This window comes from Camelus bactrianus, chromosome 6, assembly GCF_048773025.1.
Source record: "Camelus bactrianus isolate YW-2024 breed Bactrian camel chromosome 6, ASM4877302v1, whole genome shotgun sequence".
Taxonomy (NCBI): domain Eukaryota; kingdom Metazoa; phylum Chordata; class Mammalia; order Artiodactyla; family Camelidae; genus Camelus; species Camelus bactrianus.
In genome coordinates, this window is record NC_133544.1 from 20156380 (window position 1) to 20169152 (window position 12773).

At 38.2% G+C, this 12773-nt stretch overlaps 1 protein-coding gene across 7 annotated transcripts in view; it reads left to right on the forward strand.

The window, feature by feature from the left end:
• CEP128 (centrosomal protein 128) overlaps window positions 1–8631 on the forward strand; it is a 357239-nt gene extending 348608 nt beyond the window's left edge. For all 7 annotated transcript variants that reach the window (XM_045517288.2, XM_074365179.1, XM_045517292.2 and 4 more), the window contains 2 exons: window positions 473–581; window positions 7500–8631. In XM_045517288.2, coding sequence (XP_045373244.1) covers window positions 473–581; window positions 7500–7627 — 237 coding nt within the window. In that variant the 3' untranslated portion in view covers window positions 7628–8631. The remainder of the gene's footprint in view (window positions 1–472; window positions 582–7499) is intronic.
• The last annotated feature ends 4142 nt before the right edge of the window (window positions 8632–12773 follow it).

The window sequence follows — 12773 nt, forward strand, 5'->3', positions numbered from 1 at the left end:
AATATGAGAAAGGTTATATATTTAAAGATATTTCTCACAGTGTTATTTATAGGAGTAAAACACTGGAAACCACCTAAATGCCCAGAAAAGTAATAGCTAAGTAAAGCATGTATATTCACCAGACAGTAAAAGAGTAACAGATAAGGTAAAGGTTAATATAATGTCTTTTTAAATGTTTATAGTATTAAATGTAAATAAATGAAGAACACAAAGTTTTACAACAATGTTTACAACTCTTATCCACAGGAAAAAAAGACTGGAAAGAAATACGTCATGCTGTTACGGCTGGGTGATTTCCTCTCCAGTTTTTTCATGTTTCTTTAACATCCACTTATTTTATTTTTTACAAAGATTATAATTATATTAAATTGTGGTATAACATAGCTTATATCTTGAGGTTCAGTTTTACTTTCAGTGAATTCCAGTCCTTTAAGTTTGTAGTCATTTGAACTGAAATGCTCTACTCTCTTAGGATGACAGAAACTTTGCCGAAAGTTCCCAGACTCCCGGGCTAGATCCGTCATCCTCTTGGCAGGATCACAGTCGCTTCTGGTCTAGTCCACGATTTTCACACTTGAACTGTAAGTAGCAATGTCCTGTACCCATTTTTATATTGAATTTAAGAAAACGCATGGAAAGATTTAAGTGTAAGGCTGGTACATGATAGTAATATTCACGTTGTAAGTTTGAAAAGATTTTATTAATGAATCATACAAATAATGCCCAAGTATATTTATGATATTACCCAGTATACTAAAACATGTGGAATCCCTTTTGTTCAGACCTTATGCTTCTCATAAAAACTTTAAATGAATCACCCAAGGTAATAATCTTAATTAAGCAAATTTGTGTGTGTGTGTGTGTGTGTGTGTGTAGATTGTGAGTAACTGTGGATGAGTAGGTAAGGAAGTTAGGTGGTACTTTAATAAAATTCAGGTCATCCAAAAGTAGAAAATCTTTGCATAGAACTATCCAGAAATACGTAATCTTGTGCAAAGAATAAGGAAACAAAAACTATTACCATGTAGGTTTCATTCTGTGAATACACTGTAAATGTTGGTAAAGTGACATCAGCATCAACAAAGTGTGAGTCGGCTGACCCAGGAGACCATCTCCCACCATTTACGCTTCACCTTGGATGTAACGTCCTTAAAGCTTTCGGAACCCACAGTTTAAAGTACGGTTTCTATTATGAATGCCCACATCTCATTACAATTTTCCTTTAAAACCTTTCTCAGAATGATTATGGGATTATTTGTTATTTGAGTGATGTTTTGTTTACTGCTTCTTCTCTTCACCAGAGAACTAACTCCATGATGATAGGAGCAATGCGTGTTTTATACACCACTGTTTCCTCGGCGTCCTGTATAGCACTCGGTGCATAGTAAATGCTCAGTTAGTATTAGATGAATGAGTGTACGAGTTGTTGTTTTTTTTTTTTTTTAAGTCCACTTTTATCCAAACCATTTGGGACCCAAATGTTAACAGATTCTTGTTTAGATAATCATTTAGCTCTTCAATTTCCCATGGGCTTAGAGTTTGTACATTCAATTTGACAATGCTGTCATTTAAAACATCTGGGTTGCTATAAAATAAAATATGGAAATTAGCCACAAGGAAGTAGGTCAAATCCAAAGATGATAACTCTCACTTTTTGCTGATTTATATTCATGGATTCACTGAATAAATATTTTATCAGTTTCTAATAAATGGTTTGGTTTTCATTATATCATGATTATTTTATTTCAAAAGCTAAGCGTTTTCCTTTTCCCGTCCTAACCACTTTACCAAGTGATTTTATGTATCTTCATAAACCCTCTGCTATTCTAATCTGGCCCCCGCCCTTCAATTTAGATAACTCAGGTTGGTTATGGTACCTCAGAATGTGATACACTCATAGGACAAAGTTTTTGTTTTTCATATGAAGCAATGGGAAAGTTTCCTCACGTCTGTTTGATGTGTGTTAAGAGGAGGGAGGAGAAAGGTAGGGACAGAGCACCGTCAAACATCATGGTATCCCATCTAAAGACATTTAGGAGCCTGGAGATAAACAGCACCGTGGTCTGAGCACAGAGGTCATTGTTCTGCTGGTATTTAATTTTGCCATTATGACGTTCATAAGAACTTTCTGAGAAAGCTACCTAGAAGAAAATGGCTAGAAGACATTAAACAGAAAACATCAAAATTTTTAGAATTCTATCTACTATTATGACAGGCAATAAAAGAAACTGTATTCAGCTTTTCACTCAGTAACATTTCATGACTAGCTTGGTCATTTCTCTAAGATACAGTACTCACAGGCTGCTGTAGGTTTCTGTATAAATACTCCGGATCCAAAAGAAATAAGAAAAGGAAAAAATATCACTGAGGATGTAATTTGGATAAGAAAATACTTATTATAGTCTATATTGTACAATCTGACTGAAAAATTTAGCTTGAAAAGAACCCTCTTTATTTATTGATGAATTATTTGTTTATTTATACATAGCCTGATATTTTACTATTCTTTTTGACAAGTTTGTTTTATGATTTTCCTACCTCCATGTTTTCAAAGATACATTAAAAAGTTTAATCACAGGTACCTACTGTTCATCATTTTAAGTGATTTAATGAACTTACTTCTAGGAGTAATATTTATTCTTATTTGCTTTTCTGATGAACCTCGAGTTTTCTATATGCTTTTTATGATGTATTTTAAAGTGAATTAGGATCACCCTGAATACTTCTCCATTTTTGTAGCATAAATAGTTTCAGCTTAGTTATAGAAATTGTTCTGTAATTTTTCGTGAACCTCCTTTTGAATCTCCAAAATTACAAAGATTTGTCAAGACCAATGAAGAGAAAAATGGAGCCTACAGTAAATGGATAATACAGAGGATGGAAGATGTCTTTAAAAAAATGTCATTAATACCTCAGAGATATGAGAAAATAATACATCCGATAAAAATAAGAGCAAGATGCTATGAAAAAGGAGCACAGGATAAGAGGTCTTAGAAATTTAAAATATGATAAACTAGAAAGGTGGAAAACCATGTTGAGAAAACTTCAAAGGAAGTAGAAGATAAAGAAAAAGAATGGAACAGTAGGAGAGAACAGGTAAGATATTCAGAAAATCAGTTCAAGGACAGAAGGGGAGGGTAGAGCTCAGTGGTAGAGTGTGTGCTTAGCATGTGCGAGGTCCTGAGTTCAATCCCCAGTATCTCCATTAAAAAAATAAATAAATAAGAAACTTACAGTTACTAGGGGGGTAAAGGGAGTAGGAAAGATAAATTGGGAATTCGAAAATTGTACCTCTTGTAGGATGATGGAAATGTTAGCTATCTTGATTGTGGTGGTAGTTGCATTGGTGTATATACACCTATCAAAATTCATCAAATTGTATATTTGAAAGATGTGTAGTTTACGGTACAGGAACCATACCACAATAAAGGTGCTTAAATAAATAAACAAATAAAATGAAGACTTTCAGAAAAAGAGGAAGAAGGACAATGCCTGATTAGTGAATCCTGGGGTAAGAGAACAAAGAAAACAAGACAAAGAACAGAGGTGGGCAGGTGACAGGGACTCACCCAACAGGTGGCCATTACACAGCTGTCGTCCTGAGATGTTTCTTCCCCCTCTTCCTGTGTGGATGGATGCCCGAGTTTCTTGGATTCCATGCCTTCCTCTGCTGGTTTCAGTTCTTTCTTTTGTGGAAGCACATCCAAGAAAGGGAGGTAAATGTTTTCAGTTTTTGTATTTCTGAAAATGGATTTCTTCCATTCACACTTGACTCATACTTTGGCTGGCTATAAAATTCTAGGTTAAAAAGGACTTTCCTTCTGAAGTCGTTGCACAATTGTCTTTTAAAATCTAGTGTTGCTGTAGAAAAACCTTATGTCTTTTTGTTTTGACTCCCCTTCCTTTGAAGTGATCATTTTCACCACCACTACCTCCCCTCACCCCTGGCCCCAGAAACTCCTAGGATTGTATGTTTAACCCCAGTGAGTTTTGTGATGATAGGCCTCCCTGTGGGTCTTGTTTTATTCACTTTTCTAACCACTTGCTGGGCACGGGTAGGGGGCTTTTAATCTGGACACGCGTGTTCTTCAGTTGTCTCATAGTGAAGGAAGAAAGGAAAGATTCCATCAAGAAAATCCTTAGGAAATAAGCAAAAAACTGATAGATTATTTGATTCAGTTAAGCACGTCAAAAAACTACTAGTAGACACATGGCAGATCTAACTGAGGATGGTTATTGGGAAGGAGTAAATAAACAAAAACAAAAATAAAAACAAGGGTCAGTTAATAACTCCAGGAAAAAAGTGAGAAAGAAAAGAAACACTGTCGTAGTAGACCTGTTAGGTTTATGTGAGCCATAGTCACCTAGTCATAATAATATAAATACTCACTGTTGACCTAACTGCAAGTCCAGATGTAACTGCACAGGGAGGCTGGGTGAGTGGACGTGGATGGGTGTGGATACGTCTAAAAATGATCAATCAGAAAATAGCAATGTAAGCTTCTTTTTCTTACAAAAATTGAAGTAAGTACAGAAAATAAAGCTAGAAGAGTTGATTGTGGTTGACTCCAAGGGGGCAGGAGTGTGGGCTTGGGAGGGACAGGGCAAGAGACTGGCGTCTTCCTGGGTAGCCCTTTGGTGCTGTTTGATATGTGCATATATGTACACTTTGGCTAAAAAGGGATCTTATAAAAATAAAAGCCTACGAAGAAAACCACCACTTTATGTCTGACTAGCAAGTGTTGGGTTTTCTTGCTAACTTCTGCACGAAGGCTGGGAGTTAGAGCTTGGAGCAGCTGAGACGTGTGTGGAGACGTGGGGAGGAACGGAGGTGCTGAGAAAGACACGAGGGTCTGAGCCCACAGAACAGGCTCCTTCTTAGGGTGGGATTTGCACTGGATGAGGCCCTTTTGTCTGTGCTGTGGATGCTAAGGCATTCGTTCTGCTGACTTAGGTGCCCTGTCAAAACTGTGACCAAATGAAAGTGTAGAATCACTGACCATGGAAAAAACAAAGGAAATGGGAAAATACTGCATAATTTGTGGTCTCCGAAATGATCCAGCATTAATGAAAGTTTGTTTTAAGTAGTAATTTATGTCAGCTTTGTGTCGTTCGGGTCAATTCAAGAAAAGGTGGATTCTTCCTGCCAGGAAGAAGGGAAGAAATGTATAAATTGTAAGTTTATATTACCATTGGAAATAGGAACACAGAAATCCATTATTTAGAGCCATGATCACTACCAAATTTATCCTGGCTGCCTGGAAGCTATGGCCGTGATTCAGGACACTCTTTTAGAAGGCTTGGATTCCATTACCTGCAGCCTGTAGACAGTGGGGGCTTAGTAAGAGAGACTCATAATGCCAGCTTTTGAAACTGTCATTTTTACTTTTTATAAGTAGTGACTGACCACTAGTCTCCATGTATAGCTCCTTTTAGGCTAAAGGAACACAGCTTCGGGACAGGGCCTTCACTCCATGGGCCAGGACCAAACTGGATTTGAATGAGGTCTGGAGTAAACTGATGACTTCTCGAAATCTCGAGTTCTTTGAGAGTCAAACGCTAAATGTTAGTGAAGTTGGTATCTCTAAACTCAATTTTAAAAATAAATACAGATTGCAATTCTTCTGTAATTCTAACACTGTTGTAACTAATGTTTATTTCAGTAAATAATCCACCAAAGAAAGGACTGTGATTTTTTTCATGGTGGGGCATCATGTTATCTGAGGATGACTTTAGGAGTTGCAAGTGAATCTTACATATTAACTTACTGATATTCTTAGAAAAGCAAATCAATGAAAGTTTTTTTCACTTCCTTACCTCAGATTACATCACTATAAAAAGAAAAAAAAATCAGTATTCTTAATTTGTGTTTTGAGGTTCCTTTAGTGGTAGTTTAAGTCCCTCTGATGAAACAGAATTTATCCACAGCAAGAAGAGCACACTCTTTTCACTTCTGTGTTATACTTCAGGACCCCCCGGGCTAACTGTTCATAGCTGCTTCTTACGTGGTTCATCCTCAAACTTATAGAATAAAATGCCAAAGATTTATGGCAATAAAAATGTTGGGGTACTGATAAAGTCAAAAATTGTTTCTTGTCCTTTAGAGGATTTATTTATTTCATAAAAGCACGACCTTTCTGTCTCTCCATTTTACAGGTTCATTTTATGATAGTGATTTTTTTTTGTAACTATCTTTTCACTGACCAATTAGGCGCCAGATATTTTTAAAATAAATGAGTTCTGATTTTTGCAATTTGACAAGGTATGGAGAAAGCAGCTAGAAAATCCCCAACGATCTTTTTAAAATCCCTTAAGTATATTCACTTATTCAAGCAGCATTTACTAAGAGGCTGGTGCACGAGGCTCTCTGGCTCTTGGGGGTACCGTAGTGAACAAGACTAGAAAGGTCACTTTATCTCATGGAAGAAACAGGTAGTGAGCAAAAGACAGATAACTTAGCATAGGACTGATGCTATAAAGGGGAAGTGATAGGAGGTGCCTGGACTGGGATTGCTACTTTGTATGAGTGGTCAGGAGGTTGCAACTGAGCTGAACCCTGAATGGCAAAAAGAACCAGCTGAGCTAAAACCGAGTGGGAAGAGTTGTCCTGATAGAGGGAGCGGGATGTGCAAAGCCTCCAGGGAAGGACCGAGTGTGGCCTTCTGGATCCAGGGAACCCTGGAGGAGGGAGGGAGGGAGGGAGGGAGAAAGTGACTGGGTGAATGAGAGAGGAGAGAGTCTGTGAGGGAAAGAGTGAGTGAGAGAGGGAGACAGAGTGATAGAGAGCGAGTGGTAGGAGAGGAGGTCCCAGTGGAGCCGTCAGCCACCATCAGATGTTTGGATTTATTCTAAGTTCCTTGGGAAGCCAGGGGACGGGGAGGGTGGGAGGTGAGGGGTAAATGCAGGAGACCTGATTTACCTTTTAGAAATAAAATTCTGGCTGAGGGGTGGAGAAGGGGGAAAGATGAAAACAAGAGAAGAGAAAATGGTGGCTTGGGCTGGGATAACAATGACAATGGAGATGGACTCAGGTGAACTGGGGAGTCCTCAGAACTGACTCTTAAACTGGATGGGTCGAGCAGGCAGGCCCAAGGAAGGAAGGAACCAAGGTCTGAGAACCTGGGTGGATGAGTATATTATTTTCCAAGATGAAGAGTAAGGGATGGGCAGGCCTCAGAGGTTAGAAGTCAGGTCGGAGGGTTTCCTGTAGATATAGGCATCAGAAGATTGGAAACCGGCAGTAGAAGAACAATAAACCTAGATTCCAGATCTAGTCTCAGTTTCCTTTTGTGCTAAAGAGAAGATTCCATAAAAAGGAAGCCCTTAAGATTTTCTATGTTATTTATTTATTTTATTTTATTTTATTCCTGCACTGAAGATCTGTTAGTCCGTGTAAAGTTTACAGAAAACTAGATCAAATCCCATGATTCCTTACAATTGTGTCTGCCAGGGATCATATTCATCTAGGTTTATTTTTCTCTTTTTTCCTACCTTGCCAGCATTTACCCAAAGAACAGTTGCTCCAGATTCACCATCAGTCAAGGAAGATGCTGCAAGTTTACTGATGGATGGAACAAGTCCACAGTCCAGAAAGGAAGAGTACGAAAGCAAAAGAAGCAAAATGTAATTAGTTGCTTTACATGCATGTTATTGAGATAACAGCGTCACTGTTCCTGCCAGATTTGGCCCAGATTGTCGAGCAGACACACTGCAGCTTCTGCTCATCAGCATGGCCAAACATTGACTGAAATAACAGTGCAGTTGGTTTTGGTGGATGATATAAGTTAAACCAATCCAAATAATATCAATTCATGAATGACATGCAGCTAACTTATTGGCAACTTACACCAGCAGAGAAAGAATGTTATTTTTCACTTTGCATTTTCCTTTTTCAGGTGTGGTCAGTCACATTTTTCTGACCACACTTTGGATTTATAATTGAGGTCTTTCAAAAATTACTGGCTAAAAAAGAAGGAAAATGAGTTCCCCTTGAGGCAGAAGTGGCCAGCACTTTTAAATTCAGGGAGCGTTTATATACAATTGATTTTTTTTATGCTTTCTCCTTCATAAATTATCATGTGTTATAACATGTCATGGAGATATGCAGATATAACATGAGACAGTCCACTTTATAAAAGCTCAAGATTGTTACATCCATCATCTCAGCAGTCTATTACTACATGCAATATCTTAAAATTATTTCCAATCATCCATTTTTTATAGCAGTAAAGAATTGACAAATGATATCTGAATTGTAGAGCTGTAAAGAATTCATAGCACAATTTATTTATTTGTCTTTTGTGGCCAAATATCCCACCGTGATCTCTCCAGTCATATCCTGGACCATCTTTGGTTTACTCTGAGCAAAATCACAGCACTGAACTCCTGTGTCTATGAGATTTATCTGCCAAGAGTTCTAATATAATTTGGTACTGTCTGCTCTCGACAACTCACCCTTTCTCAACATCAGAGTGTTTTTAAGAACTTATCCTCGTTATATGCTGGTCTACCAGTGGAGAAAGATTTCTATTAAATGTTAAATAATAGTAAACATCCAGGAACTAAATCCCACTGGGTCGTGATAGAAAGGTTCTGAACAGAGACAAGGACAATAAAGCAATACCTTCATAATGTGCATTGCATTTTGTGTTTATTAAAATCTACTTACTTGTTAGATTTCTCATATTTCATAAAGATGCTTCTGTGTCACTCAACATACATTTCCCTAACTTAACCATATTTGAGTGTGCAGAAGAGATAGTATTCTCCATGAACTTGAATGCAATAGTAACTACAGAAGACAGAGATGTTTTATTTCAAAAAAAATGTACCACATGCAATCTATACAGCCTCTGGTAGTGCAGCCATGCATTTTGTCATTTATTCATTCCAGAAACCTTACTGAGTTCCTACTATCGACCAGTCGTGTTAAGAAGCAAAACAGACATAAAAACAGGTGTGCATGTCTCAAAGTTTGTTCGGCATTGGGAGTTACGTGAAAGATGAGTGATGTGTTCAGGCTAGCTGGAGAAATTCTAGATTGGACAAGAAGCAGGTTTGGTTTGGCTTTGTCTAACCTCAGGACTTCCAGCTGTTAATGTGCCAATGAGCACTAGAGATTTTGGGGGGAGTGGCCCTTGCTGCAGGAGCGCCTCGCAGCCCTGGTGTCCCACGTACCTTGTATCACTCTACAGTGATACCTGGGGGACTGAGAAATTATGTCAGCATTTTCATTGATGTTGTGACCAATACTGTAATATTATATCTTCTTGGATCTAAATGACTAACTGGGAAGAAAATCAGGGAGAAAATTCACAAGTTTTATTTAAATCCTACAGATAAAGGTTGAATAGTTTTCCCTTTAATGTGATAGTAGGGACTTCACGCAGTCCATTCTGTTTGATAAGAACTGATCTAAATCATTATTAGCACAACATTTAAAAAAAAATTACATCAGGCCAGTTAGGCCTGAAAGTTGAAGGTTACTCAGATTACGTATTTGGCAAATCCCTGAAAACATGTTAGCTGATGATTTTATAACAGAATGGAGAAGGATCTTACAAAAGACCTTTTTTAATCTGAAAAAAAAAACTATATCATATTATTGAAGGCCCTATGCTACTGTTAGATGAATGAAGGTGTGTGACTTTAAATATGAAACACACAAGAACTTCAAAGGCAAAGTCAACTTTTTTGTGAGCAACAATTTTGTCAGAATTCCTTGGCCCTCTGTTTATGTGGAATTACATCCAAGGACCTGTCTCTTCTGAGGATTTTTCCTATCTCTTGCAGTCGCCATAAGCTTGAATTGGAAATCAAAAGGAATGCTAAGGAAACATTAATAGCTTGATTCAGTTCAAAGCCAGCAACCGTTTCTCCTTTGCTCACCCCGCTGGCACGATAATGCGTGATACCAGCCCCGTCTGAGCTGTGGCTGGTCAGCTGTGTTGCTTGTAGCACTAGGACACTGGAAGGGATAACCCTTATTCTTGCAGCGGTCCTGGTCCAAGATGTAACTTGAAGATTGACCTTTTTGGTTTAATAATTTTGATTCTCCTGGCCATCTTTCTCCCTAAACATACTAAACTTCCATTAAAGTTACTGAAGGCCACAGAGGGGAGAAACACAGCTGGGAGAAATCTGGCTTGATGTTTTTTCATTGGCTAAAGTCATTATTATTGCCTTGACTAATGTCTGATTTGAAGGTTGGTTATGTAACATCTTATGCATCCAGTTTCCCAGAATCACCAGTTTTTCCTTCTTATTGTGATAGTTTACAGATTTTCACTAATGAAGAGGTAGAAATCTATAGCTTAACAAAATAGTGCACATAAGGCATTGGGATTTAAAGGTCATGTGGATTTAAAAGTGCTTACCTACTTAGCTAAGAAAACCAGTTAAGCCTGTTTTTCTTCATTTTCCACCTTTCAACTGTAGTACATTCTTGAGACTTGGGTCAGTGGTATGTAAAGCACATAGAGGAGGCCCAGGAGGGGGCCTGCCACCTGCACTCAGACTGCCCCTATTTGGGTGGAGGCTGAGTTCCAGCCAAGGAAAGGGCGAAAAGCAAGTTGAAATCTGACGGTGAGAATGACAGGTACGTCCCTGATGTAGAAATGAGTGACTCAGAGAGCGAGACGTCAGAAAAGAAATGTAAGCACACCAGCAGCACTATCAACAGGGGGACAGACATGATCAGGACAGGAATTCTGGCCTCGTGATGAAACAGAGCTGGCGTGGGAGCACCGTAGGCTTGTCGTCAAGCAGGCGAGAGCTCTCTTTCCTGAGCTACAAAAACATGTTTGTTTACTTGAGATTCAGATTGAATTTTTTTTTCAGAGTCACTTATAAATCATTGTGAGGGTGAATGAGGGTCTCCTTGTCTCTGCCTCTATGTCTCCCTCTTGCTCCCAGCGCAGGGTTGGAGATTCCAGAGGCATGTCTCAGGAGGTTCTCTCGTGCAAAATCAACATCAGGAACCCAGCTTTATTCAGGGCATCCTCGAGAGGCATCAGACAGCAGATGGAAAGCTAATTGTGTAAAAGAATATTTTCTTCCTCCAACGTAGTCTATAATAAAAGCAACTTTTAATCATAAAAAATTTATATTTAGGATCAGTAATTATTACATTTTCTCTAATCTGTATTGAAACTTATAAATAATTGTTTTATGTGGGACCAAATTCGTACATATAATTAGGTGATATATTTACTTAGCAAATCATTTTTTAGGAAGGGGTAAGTGTCTCAAATTGTTTTATTCAGGATTTATACTATAAACCCAACTGCACATCATATGGTAGCCAAGAATGTGAATGAGCATCGAGTAAGTTTATTCCTTTTCCAAGATTCTTACACAACCCCGTCTCAAACTGTCCTACTATTTTCTCTCAATTTAAAACAAAACAAAAAAGGAAATTTGTGATTTTCATGGCCTTCAAATGAGGAAGCTGTCCTCACAAAAGCATCTGGTTTTCTTGGATCAAAACTAAGCTGGAAAGTAAATTTGAGAGAGTTTGTATCTAAAGGCATTTCATGCTTTAAAGTATGATATAAAAATAGTTCTATCTTTCAACTTTTAAGCTCTCAAATGTTTAGCAGTAAAAACATATCAGCTTATCCCTATTTGAGAAAAAAAATTTAAACCATGAAAGATGCCATTTAGTTTCATTTCCATACAAAACACGACACATCTAAGCTAAGGTTAGGAGAAGTGCTTACATCTTGAAGCAGAGCTTTGATTGAAAGTCCCCAGACAAATTTCAGAGAAGTCTCCCTTGCTTTTGATTAGTAACAAAGTACACGAATCTACTTTATTCTGGTGAAACCAGCCAGACCTTCAAATTCTAACCTCTTCGGTCCTATCTTAGCCTCTCTTGCTCTGTCCACCCCTGTGCCTACCCAAATCCAAACCAAACCCGTCACTCAGTGTTCTACCAAGTGAGCCCCTACTGTTGACCTGTGAAGTCTGATACCACTACAATCTACAACAAAGGAGCTGACTTGTCCTGGATTTGTGGCACCTGTGTGTCTTTCAGTGCCAGCCATTTAAGAAAAGGATTTGAATGTCATGTGTCCTTGACTACTCCCATGGTTGAGTGCCCAGGAGTACTTTGTGGCTGGGTGTCTTTTCTTCCATAACACAGCTCGCCTCTGATGTGGTTCAAAGCCACGAGACCGTTGTGGGTGTGAACTTGCTGCCTTACTCTTTGCAGGAGTATTTTGGATTTCTAAGCACAACAGCATGTTCGTTCCCTTTCAGGAGGACAGTTGAAACAATACATAATCTGATGACCTCTACCTTTCAAAATGTAAAGCCTTATGTTTTTGAGCATATACGTGGGAATATGAAAAGAAAAAGTGCTACTGTAGTACAACATTTATCACCTGTAATTCTAACAGTAACTTGCTATGTTTTAAGGTGTTGACGTTGCATACTTGCCATTCCCTAGAGTGAACGTTTTTCTCTAACTGGCAGATGCTGGACGTTCATGCCCACACTGTTTCCGTTGTCTCTCCAGAGATTACTGTGACTTGACGCCCTCTCGTTTTTTATTCTTTGGTAAAGCATTTTGACTGCCATTATTTAAACAGAAACAGAAGTTACCGTTTATCCTTAAATATTGGAGCTCTGTGTCATCCTGGCGATATACTTGACTAGAAATAAAAGATCAGAATACTGGCTTGGAGCAAATTTTTTTGAAACAAAGTGGATATTAACTACCAATAGTTCAGATGTTATAATTTAAAAGTAATAAAGTGTCTTATTCTGAG